Source organism: Uloborus diversus, chromosome 8 (assembly GCF_026930045.1).
Source record: "Uloborus diversus isolate 005 chromosome 8, Udiv.v.3.1, whole genome shotgun sequence".
Classification (NCBI taxonomy): Eukaryota; Metazoa; Arthropoda; class Arachnida; order Araneae; family Uloboridae; genus Uloborus; species Uloborus diversus.
In genome coordinates, this window is record NC_072738.1 from 145,622,420 (window position 1) to 145,643,861 (window position 21,442).

The following is a 21,442-nucleotide window of genomic DNA, read 5'->3' on the forward strand; positions in this document are numbered from 1 at the left end:
ATTGGCTGATGAACGTTCGTCTTTGTTTCTGGTTGGCTGAAACTTGAGCTCTCTTCATTCTGGTTGGGGATTGGCTGCTGGACGTCCGTCGCTGTTTCTGGTTGGCTAAAAGTATCTCTCGGGATAATCGTTTAAGTGCAGCATGGCAGAGTTTGTTTATCTTAATTCCTTCTTCCTTTTTGTTGAAATTGTTGGGATATGTGAAAATTTCGATTGCTTCTCTGTTTAATCTGGCGTAGTAGTTGGGATGTAATTGAAAATATTTTGGTTTCTTTGAATTTAATGACATGGGTCCCATCACTAAAAGTATGTTCCGCGACTGCTGATTTCTCAGTTTGGCCCAAACGGCAGTTTCTTTGGTGTTCTTTTATCCTTGTGTTAAAGCTTCTTTTTGGAAGAAGCATTAATTATTGACACCGGCCGTGAAAGCCTTCATTCTTTTATTACTTATCTTCTATATTATTTCTGAAGTCGGTTTTCCTGTCGCTAAGCGAGATCTTCCTTATTCCTTGATCAAATTACATCATTTACCCCTCATTTAAAAGCTTGTCGTGCCGACTAATGACAAAAAAAAAAAAAATAAATAAATAAATAAATAAATAAACTCCAGTGGATGAACCCTAAACTCCAGTAGGTAGCTTTCATTGTTGACCGTTATTTTGTTTCTTCATTACCCTGAAATGACACAGTCTTAACAGTAAAACAGTTTAGTTACCGGAACGAGTTCAGCCTCGTCACAATAAAGCCTTTCCCTGCGTGCTAAACATTACCAAAACATATTTTAAAATTATCATGACGTGGCACAAGTTTCATTGTTGAAACATGCGGGTTATTCGATCATCAGCTATTATATATAAGAAGATAGTTGAACGAATAGCATTTATCTTGCGTTGTGTACGATAAAGCTGATTAGCTCAATCTGCAGAGCGTTCGGCTGTTAACCAGCTGAACTAGAGTTCGGACCTTGCCCTGAACATCTGCCAGAATCTAAAAATTAGACCAATATTACGCATAACATCAAAACATAACATAAAATAAATAACACACGTAAGGGAATAAAATAAATTGGACAGGAACGCTCTTTGCTGTTTCGAACAATTGATGCAGACTGTAGTTCTTATGCAGTTGAATTAACTCGTAATCGAAACGTTTTTTGTTTGTAGTTTTAACCTTTGGCTCCACTTAGAAAACAAAGCGTAATGTAAGCACAAGAAGAAATATCTGGCTTAAAATTTCAGACTTCAAGGGAATCCTTTTTGTGCAGGAAAAATATTCTTCTTTGTAAGCTGAAATGCATATTCTTTTAATAGCAGTTTTGACTTTTTGTATACATAAAAAGTTACTACCTCAAACTGAAATTTCGCTTTTCACTCAGTTAACCTAAGAATATTTATTAGAATAGGAAGATAAGCATAAAAATTACTATCAACTTCATAGGTTTGATACAATTTATTATTATTTTTTTCTTGTGCTTTTGGCTAAATATAAACACTCAGTCACATTTTGACTACACTGCAAAAATAAGTGGTCAACGGAGAACGCTATCGACTGGAGTTAGGGTATAAATTTCAACTATCAAAAGATCACCAAACAGGCAATTCCTTCGTTCAAATCTTGACGGGCGATTTTCTAGTAAAAAAGACGTTTTTGAAAAAGCTAGGGAAAAGAACTTCCTATTACTCGAACTACCTGTTACTCGAAGGTTTTAACCGGTCTCTTTGGACTTCGAGTAATTGAGAGTTGATTGTATGTTAAATCTACCTAATTTTTCATTATGGTTCCACAGAGATGGCTGGTTTTAAACTCGGAGATTTCCAAATTCTTCGGAAGGTTTCAAGAATAATTTCAGAATTGCTACTGACTCTTAGTGCGAAACGTTTCTGTTGCAAGATTTGTTGCTGGCTGAATTTGGGCACATTGGTTGCCCGTTATTTTCCAGGAATGTTTCTGCATTGTTTTTTACAGTGCACGTTGGAGAAACTACGCTTGAAGAATAAGCTCAGTTCAATCAATTTTGTAATTTAACTGTTCGTCTATCATACAGGGTGTCCAGCGAAGGACTCCTTGACATCGCGAAAACACAGGATGATATTGGAATAAAATAAACGGTATGTTTGTTGAAAACCCTTAAATATCATGTACAGAAACTTGGAAATTAGTATCAAAAATTGCCAACAGGTGGCGCTGCATGCTGAAATTGCAATAGAAGTCGCCATAAATTCTGCTGCGAACTGGTTAGGCGTTACAGCAGTAGTATAGCCTTTCAGGGCTTACTTTTACGCTAGAAATTATCGCCCAACCCCTTCGCAGCTCTATTTATGGGGACTTCTGCTTCCCCATTTGAAAAAAAAAAAAATCCGAAGCGTTATTGACTATTTCCGTGAAACGTTTCGAAATTTCACGGGTTTTCATTCATTTCCCCGTAAAGTCAAGTATCTTGGCAGACAAGCTTCCTGAATTGCTACAAGTCATACGAATGCAGATGTTTTACTATTGTAAATAATATTTTTTGCTACCGATTTAAAGGTTAACTGAGCGTGCTTAATAATAATATCGGCTTTGCTACAGCTCGTCCAGATTGACTAAGCGAATAAGTGTACAATTAGCAGCAGCTTTGTAAGTCAAGGTAGATGCTTAGCTCATACTTGCGTTGGTGCTACTGGAGTTTTCATGGTCAATCAGGAAAGTTCAAATCAGAGTTAAATTAAATCTACCTAATTTCTCTTGAAGATTCAAACTGGATTTAACTGGGGAGATTTACGAATTCTTCAGAAAGTTTCAAGGATAATTTCAGGAAGGTTACTGACTTTTAATGGAAAACGTTCCTGGTTTATGCAAGATAAGTTACTGGTACAATTAATTTCGGCATATGAGATGGCTATTATTTTCCAGGAACGCTTCTGAATCGTTTTCACAGTGTGAGGAAATTTTTTCCCGAATTAGCCTCTTCAATACATATCAAAAAAGCATTTTATATCATGCGATGTACTTTAAAACAAAAAGGAGGTTCTGTTAAAAATTACGAGCTTATTTAAACAGCAATTCGCCAAAGTTTTAAGACCTTGTACAAATAAAAATTGTATATTATATCCAGTTGAAATGTCAACTGTGTTTTGAAGCACTTAAAATATAAATATAGTTATTGATTTCTTTTTTAGAGCATTGAGACTTTAATACCTCTCACTTTTTTAAGTGTAGGTATGCCGGATGAAAAATCCGCCGCTTTATAAAATCAAATGCCCTCAGAACGAATGTGGTTTTATGTGTTGGTGGCGGGCACTATTTTTTATTCAGGGGGTCATTTTGCATAAGTATCAGCAGAAGCTTTTCGAAGAGATTTTTTTTAGCCGAGTAGTGGTATTTATTTCTTCGCTTATTATTTCTAACTCTCATACAAATCATTCTAGACACGCAATATTATTCTTGAAGATATATAGGTTCGTTTATTCTTCCCTTGTAGTGCTATACTCATTGAATTTCCCAACCTTTGGGATTGTGAAAATGAAAACGAGCATAAGCTAATGTACAAAAAAAAAAAAAAAAGGGGGAAATTAATTTGAATTTGGACATCTGGAATTCAAATTATGTTTTTCGCAATCACAAGTGTGTGTATGTAGGCAGGCGCGAGTGTGTGGGCATGTGCGTGTATGTGGGCATGTGCGTGTATGCAGGAATGAGTGTGTGGGTACGTGTGTGTGTGTGCAGGATATGGACGCAACCTGGATACTTTTTTCGCTGGAGGAGCAGCATCGGGAGGGTCCGGTCGACGGTGGTGCTGCATAGGGAGGGGGGGGGGGGGGAATAAAATCATAGTAACATCAAAACCGTCAAGTGAAAACAATAAGCAAATCAATAAAAAAATCATTTAAAGTGTATTATGTTTTCAAAACTGATGTGTGCTCATTTCTCTTTCAGATTGCAACTGTGGACCATATGCAAAATCATGTACCTTTGAAGAGGGGATACAAATTTGTACTTGTGATCGAGGCTACTTTCAAATTAACAATACATGCGTAGGTATGTTTCAGATTATTTTTGATAAAATATGCAACTGGAGCAAGTTTATGTTTTCTTACATCAAAAGAATCTATAGTCAGACAGCAAACAAATGACCCATTTGCGAAAACAAGTTCATTCCATTATAGGTAATGAAGGAAAAAAAGACGCGAGGCCTTATTTTCAAGTTTAGAAACATTTTGGCAATATGAAAAAAAAAAAAAAAAAAGTACTCCTAGTATATTTTCGCTATGCAATCATTTAGACCTGGAATGCTTAAGTTGCAGTAATAACTGCACTGAGTTGGCTAAAAAGTAAATATAAATTAAGCTTTGCATTCTTTATTGCAACCCTACTCTCGCCAATTTTTAATTCAAATCAATTATAGGAGGCGTTGTTGTCTCTGACCAATGGCTGCTGAAAGAAGTAAAACCGAGACCCACCCACTTACTTGGAATATGACCTGTCCAATGAGACATCTGTCTTGAACGTGCAATGAATGAATTGTCACCAAATGCTATCGCAATGTAGAAATAGGTTTCTGTTTCTGAAACAAAAGCTCTTTTTTTGTTGGTGCAGAAATTATTGTTTATGTTTTAATAAATTCTTTGAAAAAAAATTTATAACAGAAAGAATGTGGTAATCTAGTGGCTTTTCAATACCGGGTAGGTTAATATTTTTAGAGCCGCTCTCCCCCCCACTAAAGAGGAAGCAATCCTGTTGTGCATACGTTGCTGTTTGCATATTTTGTTTCATATTTGGTTGTTGATTTTACAGGGTGTTCCAAAAATGACTGATACATTTGTAAAATCAATAAAAATTAAACAGACAGCGGTAGAAATATACCGTTCGTTGCATTATGCTTGGGACAACAGTAAATTTTCAGACGTACTAACTTTCAAAATTAGTTACAATGTTCCTCAACAGATGGCGCTGCAGGTAGTTTAAACGGTATAAAAGGAAACGCAGTTCGCAAAAATGACCGGTATATTTGATAAATCAATAAAAACTAAACGGGCAGTATTGATTTTTCAAATATACTTGTCTTTTTCGCGATCTTACAGACTGCGTTTTCTTTTATACCTTTTAAACTACCTGCAGCGCCGTCTGTTAAGGAACATTGTAACTAATTTTGAAAGTTAGTCTGTCTGAAAATTTACTGTTGTCCCAAGCATAATGCAACAAACGGTATATTTCTATTGTTGCCCGTTTAGTTTTTATTGATTTTTTAAATGTATCAATCATTTTTGCAACACCCTGTATACAGTTCTCGACTTAGGTCTTCAAAGTAACGGCTTTTTAGAATATATTTCTTCCATTTGAAAGATGCGTGAAGAAGTGCAAATTTATGCATATTGGTGTGTGCCTTTGTTCAGTCAAAGTTCTCTTTATTACCTTCTCAGAATGTCGATGCGGTCCTAATTCACGAAGTTGTATGATGCTTTCTGGAGGTCGAAAGATGTGCCTATGTGAAAGAGGATATGAAGACAATGGATCCGAGTGCGAAGGTAATTTCATCTGTTTTATTGTTTGTCTAAGTTGTAACTGTTTTCGTTACTGGAAGAAAAAAAAATCGTATATTTGGCTTGTAAAATTTTATGAATTAGTAGTTTTTTTCTAAATCAGAAGCTGTAGCGAATGGATGCTCGTATTCTTCTTCGTGTTTACCGTAAACCACACCCTTTTTTTTTTTTTTGAAGGAAAATACATTTATCTGAAACTCTGTAGGGTTAATGTAGGGTAACACAGGGGCGGATACAGGATTTCATTTTAGGGGGGGGGGAGTGTCATGCTCAAGAACGTAGTCTTACGTACAAAAATTTTCTTCTACGAACAACACCCCCCCCCACCGTAAAAACTTTTTAAATATACAAACAAAAATCATTGAAATCATAAAAGCTCTTCAAATATGCTTACGAAAATGCTCGAAATCATTGATAAAATCATTTTAAAAGTTTTCTTTTAAAACCGAGAATTTTCGGAAGCGACAACTCAAAGTTTCAGGAAATTTCGGATGACAAAATATTTGCACAATAAATATTTGTATAATACTCGACACATATACATCTTTGATTATAAATTTGCATGATACTCGACACATCCATCTTATATGCAGAAAAATAACACCACTTAAAGTAATGGTAAAACATCACTTAAAATAATAATAAAAAATGCGGCGAGAACCTTATTAAAAATTAAATGTTCTATAAATAAAATTCGGACTTGATAAATTACTCACCCACTAATTAATTCCAATTGTAGAAAATCGGATGTTGACGAAGACGTCGCAGTCTCATACAAGGGCGCCCATATGCAAAATTTTAATGGGGGGGGGGGGGGCTCAGATATTTCCCCCTTGGTTTAGCAGGATATTTTCCCTATAGAACTCGATTTCAGTACGGACTACAGTAATTAAAATTTGACATTTTTAATAACTTATTCATTAATTGCTCGAGGAGAAATGTTTTTACATTTTTGCAAAGAAAAAAGTACTAAAAGCAAGGAAAAAAAACTTCTTGAATTACTTAAAGGTATGCCTAATAGTCTTATTTTTATAATGCAACTAAATTAATGAATAATTGGAACACAGAGTGGCATTTAAAGGGATAATTAATAAATTATCTGGTATACGAGATATTTTTAAGTGACAGGTGTGATCTCGGGTAAATAAAAAAAAATTAATTTGAATTTTGACGTCTTGAATTCAAATTATGTTTTTCGCAATCACGAGTGTGCATGTAGGCGTGTGTGTTTGTGTGTGGGGGTATGTGTTTGTGTGTACGGGTTATGTGTATGTGTGTGTAGGCATGTGTGTTTGTGTCTGTGGGGGGTATGTGTATGTGTGTGTAGGTATATGTGTTTGTGTCTGTGTGCAGGCATAAATGTGTGGGTAGTTGTGTGTATGTTTTTGTGTGTGTATGTGTGGGTGTCTGTATGTATGCGTGTGTGTTTGTGTACGTGTGTGTAGGTGTATGTGTATGTGTGGGTGTCTGTATGTATGCGCGTGTGTATGTGTTTGTGTATGTGTGTGTAGCTGTATGTGTGTGTGTGTGTAGTTGTGTATGTATGCGCGTGTATGTAGGACATGGATGCAACCCGGAGACGGCTTTCGCTAGAGGTGCAGCGTGGTGAGTAGCCCGTCGACGGTGATGCTGCGGAGGGTGGCGATGGGAAAATAAAATCAAAGGACATCAAAAACAGTCAAGTGAGAACAATAAGCAATCGTGATTGCTCAAAAAGACACCACTAATAAGTTTGAAATAATCATGAAATTACTTTTGCTTATAACTAATTCCTTGCAAAAACTGCTGAACCCTTGAGATCCTAGGAGCCATTATTGAGCTGCCATAAGGCTTACAATTGAATGTTTTTTTTTTTTTTTTTTGAAATATTTATAGTACCTAGACAATCCAATTAATATGTCTTAAATCCATATTGCCTTACATTGTGCTTTATTTATTGTTGTTCCAAAACCAGAATGTGATTGCGGAGCTGAAAGCGACGACTGCAGTTTTGTGGATGGGAAGAAGAGTTGTATTTGTTCCCTTCCTACGTATATTCAAAACGGAGGTTACTGTGTGCGTGAGTACTAGTTTCATTACGTTTTTTAAAAAGTTGAAATTAATATATACACCGCCAGCTCAGTCATTCCATCCGAGGACTGCTGTTTCGTGCTTTTTAGCAGCTATCAGCCCAGAATAGGAAGTAACTGTGGTGGAGGCGGAAAACCTTTTAAAGGAGCCAAGAGAGCCAAACAAACTAGTAGCAAATGCAGAATTAGTACACCAGACAAGTGCACGAAACTGCAGTCCTCGGAGCAGAGCCGTGTCCAAGGGGAGGGTTTTAGGAGTTAAACCCCTCCCAGTGAAAAAAAAATCAATGAATCATTAAACGATTTTCCAAAACGTATTTTAAGTTTTAATTAATTTTAGAGTTAGAGTAATTTTAGAGAACTCTGATACAGTATTCACCCTCTTTAATATTTCCCCAACTTTAACAATTAACATTTTCCTCAATTGTAGGATTCCCAAGCACCTTCGCTTCTAAGTGCTTGAAAAAATTGAATGGTTGGTTGGTTGGCTGTCCGGCAATGCTGTAAGCATGCAGGGGAAAATTATTTAAAAGAACATTAGACAATGACGTAGCCCCCCCCCCCCCCCAAAAAAAAACTTAGGGGCAGGGAAAATGGTTACTTTGCTTACTGTTTTTTTTTGGTACGCCTTTAGTGTAGGATGAATTAGTCGTTTCACACAAACAGCAATTTTTTTTAAATAAAATTTTTACTTTCATTAAATTCCTGTTCAATGTTATTTGATGGAAAAACAAAAGAAAAAATTAAGAAACTAGAATTAGGTGGCATAAAAGAAATATGTGTGCTTTTGCAAAATGTTCAACTGCGCAAATAAGATTTCATTAAAAAAAATAATAAAACGCAAAACGTATAAAAAAAAGCCTAGTTATCGAACTAAAATGAACTATTCAACACGCGTAGTTAGTTTTCCTTTGACAACGTAAGTTACATAGGCAAAAAGTTTCAACCCCTCCCTTTATGAAATCCTGGACACGGGCCTGCCTCGGAGGAAATGACTGAGCTGGCGGTGTATTTTCTGTATTTCTGCCTTAGCCCTAGCTTAGAGCGGTAACTTACTGCAAAATAACTATGCTTGTTAATTTTTTCTTAATTGATGCATACTTGTGCGCATGTATTTTTTTTTTTTTTTAAGCTTCAACATGTACACTGCAAACAACAATTACAATTGACAAAGGTTTACATGCACTACATTGTAAAAAGGATTCTGAAACGTTCCTGGATAGACCCCCTGGACAGCTGATGTGTCCAATTTCTGTAACATATCTTGCGAAAAACAGGAATGTTTTCCGCTAAAAGTCAGTTGCCTTCATCCTTAAATCTATCTAAATAATACAGAAATACCTCTGCTTGAAGCCAGTCATGAACCTTCAGAGGCAGGGCCGGATTTGGAAGTGGAATGGAGGCCCCTAATCAGGGTTCGAAAAGATCATCATATTTTCGAAAATATCCGATAATTTCATATATATCCGAATGTTTTGATATATATGTATATATCCGATATTTTCGACCCGTGAAAGTTAGGATATTTTGTAAAAATTTTATTGTGGGGGCCCCTCTCTTTGTTTTGGAGGCCCCGGGACTGTAGCCCCGCCTGCCCTCCCTAAATCCGGTTCTGTTCAGAGGAAACTTAAGAAGGTTTTAAGTAGTAGCTTGGCACCTTCCTGATTTCCCAAGAAAACTCCAAAAACCTTATTGAAACTAGGATAAACGTTAAGACACAGAATAGTAAGTAAAGCTTGATCGCGAAGAGAAGGTGGATGACCTTCAAGCAAAAACATCATTTGTATTGTTTGTCGTACAGGCTGTCCAGGAAAGCACTCCCTGATTTCAAAATTAAATATCTGGAAAACAAAGACCGAGATTGGAAGAAAATAAACGGTATGTTTATTGTGAAACCCATAAAAATCACGTACAGAAAATGGGAAATTAGTAACAAAAATAGCCAACAGGGGGTGCTGCACGCTGTACTTGCAATAGAAGTCCATATAAATAGTGCTGCGATGGGGTTGGGCGATAATTTCTAGCGTAAATGTATTGTCTGACCACGGATTGTATGGAAAGACAAACATCCGTTTTACAGCCGGAAATGGACGAATCTATTATTTTTTAGCGATGCTAGCTTTTGCAGAAGCAGAGTCTAATTCAAATGAGCGGAATACCGGCATTAAATTTTTACTTTTTTCCCTCATTCAGATAGATTTGTCTTATCTGGACGTTTGAAAATTCCATACAATCCGTGGTCGGACAGTAAGTACCTCTGAGAGGCAAAACTACTGCTGAAGCTCCTAACATCTTCGCAGCACTATTTATGGGAATTTCTATTGCAATTACAGCGTGCAGCGCCCCCGTTGGCCATTTTTGTCACTAATTTCAAAGTTTCTAAACATGATTTTTATGGGTTTCACAAAAAACATGCCGTTTATTTTATTCCAATATCGGCCTTTGTTTTCGAGATATTTCATTTTGAAATCAGGGAGTCCTTCGCTGGACTCCCTGTACATGAGAGAGGTTCCAAGCTATTACTTTTAACTAACTTAAGGTTCCAGAAACATAACTGGCGCTATCTGAACACACTAGCTGTCCATTATTTTCCAGGAACGTTTTTGACTTGTTTTTACAGTGTAGGGTTAAAATTAGTATCGATGGTGTTCAAAGAGTAATATTTTTTTTATTACTCTGAACTTACTAACTAAGAGTCATAAAATGAAGGTTTTCATACTCAATTACTCTCCGAGACATACATGGAACAACATTCATCTCTCAATTCATCGTATCGTTGTAACACTGAAATTCTGTTGCTTTTTATTCCAACTGACTTTCATGTAATTTATTTTGAAAACAGCGTAAATGACATACTTCTGCATTCATACTATCATGCTTCTATTTTCATTCAAGATTACTTTTTAATTGAAGATTTAATGCAGGTAATGTTAATAGTTAACTAAATACTTCTACGCTGTTTAATAAATTAATGAAAATTTTGAAAAATAGCTGTAGTTTCGCATTCCTTACACAGTAAAAAAAAATTCCCAAACGCTACTGGTTATTTTCGTGGAACGTTTCGGAATTTCAGAGGTTTTCACCTATTTCCCCAAAAAATCAAGTATCTTCGCAAAAAAGTTTCCCGAATTCCTAAAAGATTCACGAATGCAGACCTTGCACTGGTGTGAAAAATATTTTTTGCTACCAGTTTAAATATTGACAGAGAGTGTTTATTAAGTGTATCGGCTTTTGTGTCATTATGGCCCATCCGTATTTAAGCTTCCAACGGGAGTAAATAAGTCACTGAATAGCTACAGCTTTTGCGAGGCAGGAATTGCAGGCAAGGAATATGCTTGGTTCTTGCTTGCAATTTTCGCGTAGCTTGGCCGTGGTTGCTCTAATAATTCTGGAGCTTTCTTGGTAAATCAGGAAGGTTCTAATCAAATAAATTAAACCTATTTAATTTTTCTAGAAGGTGCACGACTGGCTTTAGTAGGGGAGATTTCTTAATATTTCAGAAAGGTTACTGACTTTTATCGGAAAACGTTCCTGGTTTTTGCAAGATATGTTACTGTCAGAAATTGGGCACATCAGCTGCCTATTATTTTGCAAGAACGTTTCTGAATCGTTTTTACAGTGTATAGACCATATCGATACAAATATCCGGTCCATTTATACAAACCTTTTACACCAATTTTCACAAAATTTGACATACAAATTATTTACGTCATCTTTGAACTGTTTAATGTTTTAAAAGTGTTCTCACTTTGCTGCAAAGCTTGGATGAATGGGAAAATCATTTATAAATCCTGGAGAGATCCCTTGGGGCCCTGAGTACCCCCCCCCCTCAGTCTACCTTCTATTTTCGAGTGTGCAATGCAACTGATATTAGACACATTTTCAGTAGCTTAATTTCTAAGAGTTCTTGTCAGTAGCTAGTGATTTTCTTTTGTTGAGAAACCGTATTAATTTTTCGGAAAGTCATCTGCAACTGTAGGTCAACCCCTCCAACCCCCCCCCCCCAAACGCTCTATTTAACGACTTTCTGTATTTAAAGACGACTTTTTACGGTCCCAGCTGGTCCACTATAGTGTTAAAATCATTCTATTTAAGGACGCTTTCTACTTGAGGACGATTTTTTGCGGTCCCATGAAAGTTGTTAAACAGAGAGTCAACTGTATATATATCTTGTGTTAAATGTGAACATTTTACTGACAAGATTCGGTTCAGTATTCAGTTATGTCTGTGATAAATGCATTGAAATTTAATTCGTGTTTATTATAGTGTTTTTTCTGCGATTTTTCTTTACTTCGTTCCTTGTATATTTTGAAATACTAAGCAGTGAGCAGCAAAGGGATGTAAGGGAACGTTTTCAAGTTTTGAGTAAAACGCGTTTGAAAGGTTCTAGGTAGTCTTTCACTGAAAAAAAATTTCTAAATCGTGCTGTATAACAACACCTACCAGGGCTTCTAGTACTATCTCTTGCCATAAAACAAAGGAGAGGTTCACCTACCATTTGTACTGGTTGTTTCCAAATTTTAAAATTTGCCACTCACATCCCTTTGCTTCTCACTGCCTCATATAATAAGTTTTTCCAAGAAACTTTTGTAGTAATCAATTTAAAGTCGCTCAAATTGTCACTAGTATGTAAAAATATCTATTTTAAATATTGACAATGAACTTTCGTTAATTGTACATGTATAAAGCGCTTAGGCACTAGGCAAAAATTAATAGACAAGGTCATACAGGTACCCCACGCGGCCTTTTGTGTGCTATTTAGCACGCGAGCTCAACCAGGTATACCTCAAATATGGCCCTACTAGATGGCGCTGACGCTTACGGGCCTTGACAATTTATGACTTTTCTGTGTTAAACCGATGCAAATATGATCCGCTCATGCATCCACCAATCAATATCAACGTTTGTGGTGGATGCATGAAATGTTTTACAATTTGCTTATTTTTGATTGGACGTCGCCCTTTTTGACCGCAAGAGACGCTGAACGGAACCCCTGCATCCACCAGCCAATGGCAACGTAATGGAAACAAGGGTTCCTTGTAGCGCCCTCTTTGTTGCTATGAGTTTCAGCGATTGTCACGGCCTATAAGCGTAGGCGAAATTTAGTGGATCTATACCTCAAACAACTGTTAGGGTGCATTCAGAAACAAGGATCGGCAGCCTCGGTGCCATCGCAAGCGTTCAGAAAAGCTTGCGTTGGAACCGGTGACGTCACCTAACCGCGTTTGAAAACGCTGCGGTTGCTTTTGGCAGTCGATTTGGTAGCAGCCTGTCTCACCGCTGTCAGGACGCTGTTAGCGATATTACAAAGTCTGCATAGGTTAATCCGGACGTGTTTCCTGTTTTGATCCTAACGCACGTAAATTTCCCATCACGAAAAATACGCTTTGATTGGAGCGTCGCTTGCTGCTGAACTAGAACTACCGCGGTGTATCCACGAGCGTTCGAAAACACAGCTGTTCTACGAGGCCCCCTAAAGAAATTCCAGTTATGTCATAACCACACCGGACTAACCACCGAACTAACGGTGTAACCGGTGGACTATTTCCGAACCCAGCCATATATGATCGTGCACATGCAATTAATCTTACTGCTATTATATATGCGAAAGTTTGTCTGTATGGATGTATGGATGTTTGTTACTCTTTCACGCAAAAACTACTGAACGGATTTTGACAAAACTTTACAATAATATAGCTTATGCATCAGAATAACACATAGGGTAGTTTTCGTTCCGTTATGGGGGGCAAAACCTCCTTAGGGGGCAATAAAATACAATTTTCGTATAAATTCTCTTATATAGGGATGAAAAAATACTTGCACATATTTACATTATATGTCCATCGAAAGCTCTGATTTTTCTGCTGAAGATGGCACCTATTCGAAATTTCTAAGTAGAATAAAAAACGAGTTATGAGCTTTTTAGTTCCATGTTCGAAGGCTTTCATCAACTCAATACAGTATTTAGTGTATCATCTCAACTCCCTGTCGATAGCGGCAATTGTTGTATTGTTGACTATCTTTGCTTTTCGTGACTGTTCAAGGCTTTTCTCATTTCAAATCTTGAAGTAAGATTTTTGCACAAGATTGGTAAATAATACATGATTTGGCTGATCATTTTCCATTTAAACAGAACTTTAATGTAATTAATGGTTTTCATTATTATTTATGCTGATTGAACACTTATTCATTATCCAATCAACCAGCAGATCACCAAAATTTTTGCAGAAAGATTTCCGTAGCTGATGCAGTTGGCAGTTTTTTTCAACGTCTGCCCAAAACGATTCCCGCAAATTCGGTAAAATCGCACCAAGAGCCCACAATGATTGAAATTTCCCAAAATAACTAAAGCAAGTTTTAGGGGATTACGAGCGCGGCTATATTTTTTTAAAAAAAACTTCGTACTTCAATAGCCATAAAGAGAAGGTTTTAGACTCCATGTTAAAAAAAAAGTATCAAGAGTATAATTTGTATATGCTTAAATATAGTGCTTTCGTTTCTAAATCAATACTATTTTGTTCTTTATACTTATTGCTATTTTAGTTTTATGGGTAAGGAAGAAACTCGATTTTTAATCACGTCAAAAAGATGTGTTTTAAATTCTTTCACTTAAAACAGAAAACAAAAGCAAGTAACGATTTTTTCTCATAATTATTACTGACCCAGGCAACGCCGGGTATTTTTGCTAGTTAAATATATTTTCTAACATTACTATTGAATTTTGTTCATTAAAACAGGTAAATGTGATGCCACTTTAAGTAAGTGCAGGAACGGTGGCGTATGTAATCCGGAAACCCGATTCTGTGACTGCAAAAAAGGCACCAAAGGATTTCGTTGCGAGGAAATCATTGACTGCGAGCAGTTCAATATTTGTGGAGGAAGTACCGATTTAACATGCGCCTACAATGAACAACTTGAAGAAGCCTATTGCAAGTGTGATAATGATTTGTACGAATTTGATGAACAGGACATGAAATGCAAAGGTAAGTTTCTTCGCTTCAAGTTAGTGCTGATAAAACTCGATGATTCGCATGAATTGAAATCGAGGAATGTGCATTCATCTCAATTATTGCGCGATTTGGAAAACAATTTGCGTTCAGATAGTGTACTTGATACTGATTTTCGTAAATTAATTTTCTGCTATGTTTTGCATTCAATATTTGTACATTTTTCTCGTCTACATTGTTGAACATTTTATGTATTCTTTCATTTAATTATCGTCTGCGCAATCACTTTTTTTTGTAATGTCCATGGCAAAAGAAATTAGATAGAACAGTTCAGATACTTCGATGGAAGATGATTGTCTGTTTTTGAAGTAAGTTTTTGGAGCAGAATAATACTCCAATCTTCAAAAATATGAGAATTTGTATACGTTGTCGAATGTCATGTAACAAAATGAACGAAATGTAAAACCACTGACAAGAGACAAAGATGCAAATCTCAAACGTCGAATACCTAAGCGTGCATGTGTGTGGAGGTGGAGTCAGTAGAGGAATAGGCTGCATAATCGCGTGCAACAAAGCGTTCATCTTGTTCTTTAACAAACTCCGGCGAATTTCTCTGTGCTTTTTGGCAGCAATCAGTGTTTTCCGATTCTATCGGTGGAAATGAGTAACCATCAACGTTTAGATGATAGACTGAGGCGACGAATTTCGGAGAGGCTAGAAGCTGGCCAATCTAGAGTCCATATTTCTAGAGAATTCCCTTTAACGCCCAGCGTCGTGTGCAACTTATAGTGACAATTCCATTATACAGGATCCTATGAGAAAAGGCTTGAACACGATCGTCCAAGAAGCACGACGGCCAGACAAGATCGCCATTTTGTCCCTTATAACGAGGCGTAACAAGGATACTATGGCTTCTCAGCTATCTCGTGGTTTGTATGCGGCCATTGGAAATGAATTTCAAGGTCAACTGTTTCCAGAAGTTTTGATGAAAGACAATAAATTGTTCGCAAGAAGACCTACTGTTTGCGTCCCGTTAATTGCTCCGAACAGGTGATGTCGTTTAGCATTGCGAAGGAAGCAAAGATATTGGAGTATTGACCGATGGGCTACCGTTCTCTTCACTAACGAGTCCCAGTTCAGCTTAGCCGACGATTCTCGTCGTACGTTTTCCGATATCCGCGTAATCGACTCTTATTCAGAAGTTGGTCCAATGGTCTGGGCCGGCATCAGGTTGGGTGGCCGCACATCCCTCCATGTCTTATAAAGAGGCATGAGACAGCTGTGTGGTATAGGGATAAGGTCTTGGAGCTCTATGCTCAAGTTTTCAAGGTGCTTTTGGTTCTGGATTTACTTTCATGGACGACAACGCGGAGTGTCATAGAACTAGTATGGTCAACGAATTTCTGGAAATGGAGCAAATTTGCCGGATAGATGGGCCAAGCAGATCACGTGACTTCAAACCTATAATGTATGTCGGGGACGCCCTCAGGAGGGCTGTTGTAACTCGAAATCCCTTCCGAGGGCCGTCCATTGCCTGTGTTGTATAGTTTTTATTAACAACATTATTAAATCAGTCCACTATTAATTATAAATTAATAGTGGTGTTATTGAGTGAGTGGGACCAATTCCCCCTGGAACTCATAAACTGCCTCATTTTAGGTATGGAGCCACGCTGCGAGGCCCGCATAATTGTTAGAGGATACCATACCCCAAATCAGCGCCGTGTCCAAGGGGAGGGTTTTAGGGGTTAAACCCCTCCCTTGGGGAAAAATAAGCAAAATGAAGAAAATGTATATTTGATTTAAATTTACTTTAATGAGAAAGTTTGCGTTCAGCGTTTTTATTTTATTTTAATTTTCTCTCTGAAGTTTTTTGCGATTTACAACTGCTATAGCCTTACAAACTGATGTAATATTTCGGAAAAAGTATGGCGGACGAACCGCTGAATGATCTACCAATGCAAAGAAAGAATATTGCTTATTGTAAGGAGCTTATGGTGAATTTGGCATATGTTACATCTATGAAGATGCATTAGTGATTGTGCTTGGCTATGTAATTTGCATCTGCAAAGAGCTCTTTCTTGTTTAGTTTATTAAGCATTATTTCAGAACATAACAACCTGATATACATTCTACATTATAAAAGAATTTGTGAAGAGTTTTTAATACTCATTGCAATATACTACATAGTAAACAGATTTAATTAAAAAGAAGCAAGCAAAGTTTGATTAAAGCGAATCTGTGAAACGAAGGAATACTTTGGTAACTTGTACAGCTAGAGGTATCCTTCAAGAATACAACAGTCCTTACATGTGAATAAACGCCATACTGGGATCGGCAATTTGTCGTAAAACTAAAAGCTGTAAGGGGGTTGAATTCCCCCCCCCTACTGGTAAGATTAAAACCCCTCCCTTTATGAAAATCTGGACACGGGCCTTTTCCCGTTTTGTTTGCTCAATGTGGCAACCATTGTTTCATTCCTTCCCAATCAAACGAGTGCTGTTCATAATCATGCGCGTGTATTAAAAATGTAAGACCGTTAGTTGTTTTGAATTGTATAAATGCACATACAGTCGAATCCCGACTTACGCGAGGGATGTGCTCCAAGACCCCTTGCGTAAGTCGAAATTTCGCGTTGTGGCGAAGGCTGTGTGTAAAAACTTTTATAAATATACCCAATTATTTTAAACACTTGTAAACACCACCTAAAACTGTTAAAAATCATTTCTCAACGACACATTAGTTTCTTACATAAAATGCTCAATTTTTATTTTTATTTTACAATAAAACCGTTTTATTCAATTCAAAATACTGCTACGATGCACAAAATCAATGATCAATGGGAAAAAAAAAGATATAAAATAAACCAATATGGTACGCAGTGCGTACGGTATGTAGTAAGGAAAACAAATGGCGATAGTTGTAATGTATATAGTAGATCCAATAATGATATTTGTAACTTAATAAAGTGAAGATGATGATGATTTATGCTGCTAGATCCAACCGTTATTCTTATATAGTTTTAAACAAACAATACAGTTGCTACACTATTTTTTTATAGCGTTTCCATCTATGGTAACACTCCTCTTCCTTGTTTCTTAAATTCACAATACATGAGCAGCTTCCATTTTCATAATTTTTGCGTTTTCCTTAGATACTACTCGGTGAACTTTTATGGATTTCCTTTTCTTGACATTTAATTGCACATATGGAAGATTCACTCATACCTTATTGTAGTGCTACCTTCAACGCATTTTATAGTGGTTCATGCAGATAACCTTTAGCTTTTCTTTATAATTGTCAGAAACTTTCTCTTTTCTTTTATCTTCACAAACTTTAGATGAAACGGCGCTCTAGGTGTCATTATATTTCATCAACATTCACATTTAGAATGAGAAAAATGAATGGAAAATGAGGAGTATTTGTATAAGCCATGTTCAGACTAGTACGATGTGGGAACTTCCGCTCTCAGTGATGCTAAAAGGATGAAGGTTCATTCACGGGGAAAAAAAAAAGGAAAAGAAAAAAAAAATAGTATAAAATAACAAGGCCGAAATTTATACACCGCAATTCCCTACCGAAAATTTTCGAGATGCGGGCGAGGAATTCGCGTTAGATCTAAACTTGTTTAATGGGGGAAAATCGCGTTATAGCCATTTCGCGTAAGTCGTATCGCGTTGTAGTGGGAGTCGACTGTATATTTGTCATGTCAATTTAAATGGTAAGCTGAATTAAGCATAATCTTTTAAGAACAGCAAACAACGTTTATTGAAGTGTGTTATGAAAAAAGCCTCAAGTATTAAAAGAATACATTTACATTTTTATGACCTGATTGGTAATGTTCTTCTCAAGAGGATAATTGCAGAAAACTACTAATTTTACTTAATTATTAACTAATTTTATTCACAAATGTTTTTTGTGATACCCGGCTACTACAGTTTTTATGGAGCACAGGTTCCATGACATACCACATTACTTACCTCGAATTCTTTCCAAATGCAACCAACTCTAACAGACTTAGTAGAGAGAGACAACAAATAAACAAAACTGGCAGGGCCTACTAGGCCTACTATAAGCCTACTAGACCGAGGGCTAAAGCCTCTGCTTTTTAGAGGCTCTAGATTGTTTTTGCCAATGCAGCCCGGGAGAACACGCGCTTCCTGGGTGAACGTTAGGACGCGCGGGGGTTATTGAAATGACCCCAGATCAAAACCTAGTCATACGCTAATAAAAACACCATTTTTCGACTTCTTTACTGTTAAAAACATAACGTCTTATAATTTTCGACATTAAAATAGAATTTTAGGCGTAAGTGCAATTTATAAATGAGCCTTACATTGCACTTATAATGAAAGCATTTCTACATTTGTTCTTTAAATCAAGTTCAGACCCACGTGAATAATAACACTTTATGTGAGTTTTAAAAACTTCATTACAACTATAATGCTGTAATTGGTGTTTGTAATGCATAAACTTTTAGAATTAATACTAAAAATGTTTCATTTTGTATCAAAACTTTAAAAAAAAGGAAAAAAGTCGCTACATTCAAGGCTATCTCGTCTCATTTTACTTCACTTTACATCATAATTTGCCATTAAACAAACACAGTTATTCACTTTATTTATTTCTTTTTCAACTCTGTATCATATTCGCTGAAATTTTTATCATCTAAAAACTTCTCTTCTAAAAAAATCTTTAGCTCCATATTCTTCATTGATGAAGCAATTTTTTGTTTCAATATCAGCAAAAAGTGCTTAAAAATGACATTTCTTTCTCGTATGGTATTGGCATTACTATTTACATGAAATAACTTCAATATGAAGGAATATAAACAAAATAACCGTATTGGCCATTCGAAATAGTTGGTCTGTGAAACAAACGGCAGGACGCGCGGGGTTATTTATGAATAAAAATGAACTGATGGCTAGTTTTACGGCAATTACTATTTGCAGATGGCTTGGGGTCATAAAATGACCCCCGCGCGTCCTCCCGGGTTAAAACTGTAAGGTTTGACTGCAGGGGACCTTGAAAAAACGTTTGATCAAGGGAGCGCTGATATCTGAATCGGCCGCTACTGGATGTATTTAAGTATTCTAGTCAAAATCCATATTGCTTCTATCCTGCTTATCCTCAGATACAGTGCTAATGAATTTCGAAAGCTGTGATACTGAAAACTAATCATTAATATATTTTCATGAGTGTTTGTATTTAATTCCAGAATGCTATTGCGGTAGACATGGGACTTGCAGTTTTGTGAACAATGAAAAATCTTGTAAATGTGCCAAAAACTTTGCTGTTAAAAGCGGAATCTGTACAGGTAAGTTCTAAAAAAATTTTGGTTCGCAAAGAAAAAAATCGATCTAACATTTTTTGCTTATTTTCCAATAAAAGTCAGAAAAAGGAGAAAAAAGTACGGAAAATGGCTTAATGCATCTTACAAAAATCGCGAAAAAGAAAAGAAAAAAAGTCAAAAATAAATAAAATAATTAAATAAATATTGAAAAATTAAAAATTGGAATATAGGGTATTGAGATGGGGAAAAAATATCTGTCTGTAGGTCTGTGTGTCACCCCTAATAATGTTTGAGTGAATAGTCCGATTCGAACAACATTTGTTGTTCGAAAAACTTCGACGAGGGCATCTCATTCCCATTTTTCACTTTTTTATTCGACCGATATTTCGTTCAATTTTGAACACTGAAAAAAAAAAAAAAACTTTTTCATTAGCACCTACGGGAATTTCAAGGCAATTCCGTGAGCTCAGAAGCTTCGAACAAGCTTTGCAGGAAAAGTTTTTGAAGAAGAGCATGCATAGAAAATATCTTTTGGACTTGAGCAATTTTCCGCTCAATTTTGAACAGTTTAAATCTCTTAGCATTGGTGCCTGTGACGAAACTAAAAGTCAATGTAGATCCTGAAGTTAAAAAAGGCGGATTTACTTCAGACACATTTTGTTGGAAATAGCTCTTAATGACCAACTCCCATCAAATCCACTCCTACACTCCCATCAAATCCGACTCCTGGAATTTTAGGGCAGTCAACTCCGTCCATTCCTGTTGTTTGCAGGATATGTTACTTGCGGAAATTGGGCACATTAGCTGCCCATCATTTCCCCGGAACTTTTCTAAATTGCTTTTACAGTTTATATGTTAAATGTTACCCTAACTCCGAACATGGCCACTGGGATAATCATTATTTTTATTTGGAGTAGAAGGTAGAGGAGCACTACATTATATGTTAACATTATTATGAGAGACAAGACAGGCGATAAATTTAAAAGCCTGATCATTTGTCGCAAGATGGGAGACTCTATTCACCCTGAAATATTTTTAAAAATCATTAAAAGTTATCTTTTTGTCTGGATTGTTATTAAACAATTTTTTAACTTATTTTTCGATGTAAAACAAAAAAATTAAGATTTTAAATGAAATTAAGTATGCGTACAAGATAACTTTAATATATATGTATGTTTCTCGGGGTGCACTGCCCTTATTGTTTATCATTTAAACAAAGGGCGCATGTGTTCACTCTTATTTCTGCTTTTATTGTAACCGCTAACATTTTATTTAATATGTTTAATACGTAGGGTCTTCTTTTGTGATGTGTATTGCGTGTTTTTTTTTTTTTTTTTTTTAACTAAGGTTTATAGTTACAGCAAGGCGTATAAATGCATCATAATTTAAAAAATAATACATAAAAACTAAACATTTAAGAGTTAATTTGAACACCACTAAAAGAAATTTATTTAGATTTATTTGAGTTTCACTATTGCACGAACTGCTTGTGATACAAAACGATAATTTTTTTTTCATATACATATACCAGGGTGTTCCGCACCCATCCCGCTAAAACTCACCTTCGCAATCTTATTTGCTTCGCAAAGAATTAAGTTGAATCATAATGTATTAA

General features: G+C 36.2%; 1 protein-coding gene across 1 annotated transcript in view; it reads left to right on the top strand.

Annotated features, from left to right (window-relative positions):
• LOC129228662 (neurogenic locus notch homolog protein 1-like) overlaps positions 1-16,082 on the top strand; it is a 76,616-nt gene extending 60,534 nt beyond the window's left edge. Inside the window, exons 10-12 of the mRNA XM_054863346.1 lie at positions 7,474-7,578; positions 14,326-14,571; positions 15,865-16,082. Of these exons, the coding sequence (XP_054719321.1) occupies positions 7,474-7,578; positions 14,326-14,571; positions 15,865-16,082 (569 nt within the window). The remainder of the gene's footprint in view (positions 1-7,473; positions 7,579-14,325; positions 14,572-15,864) is intronic.
• Positions 16,083-21,442: the final 5,360 nt, after the last annotated feature.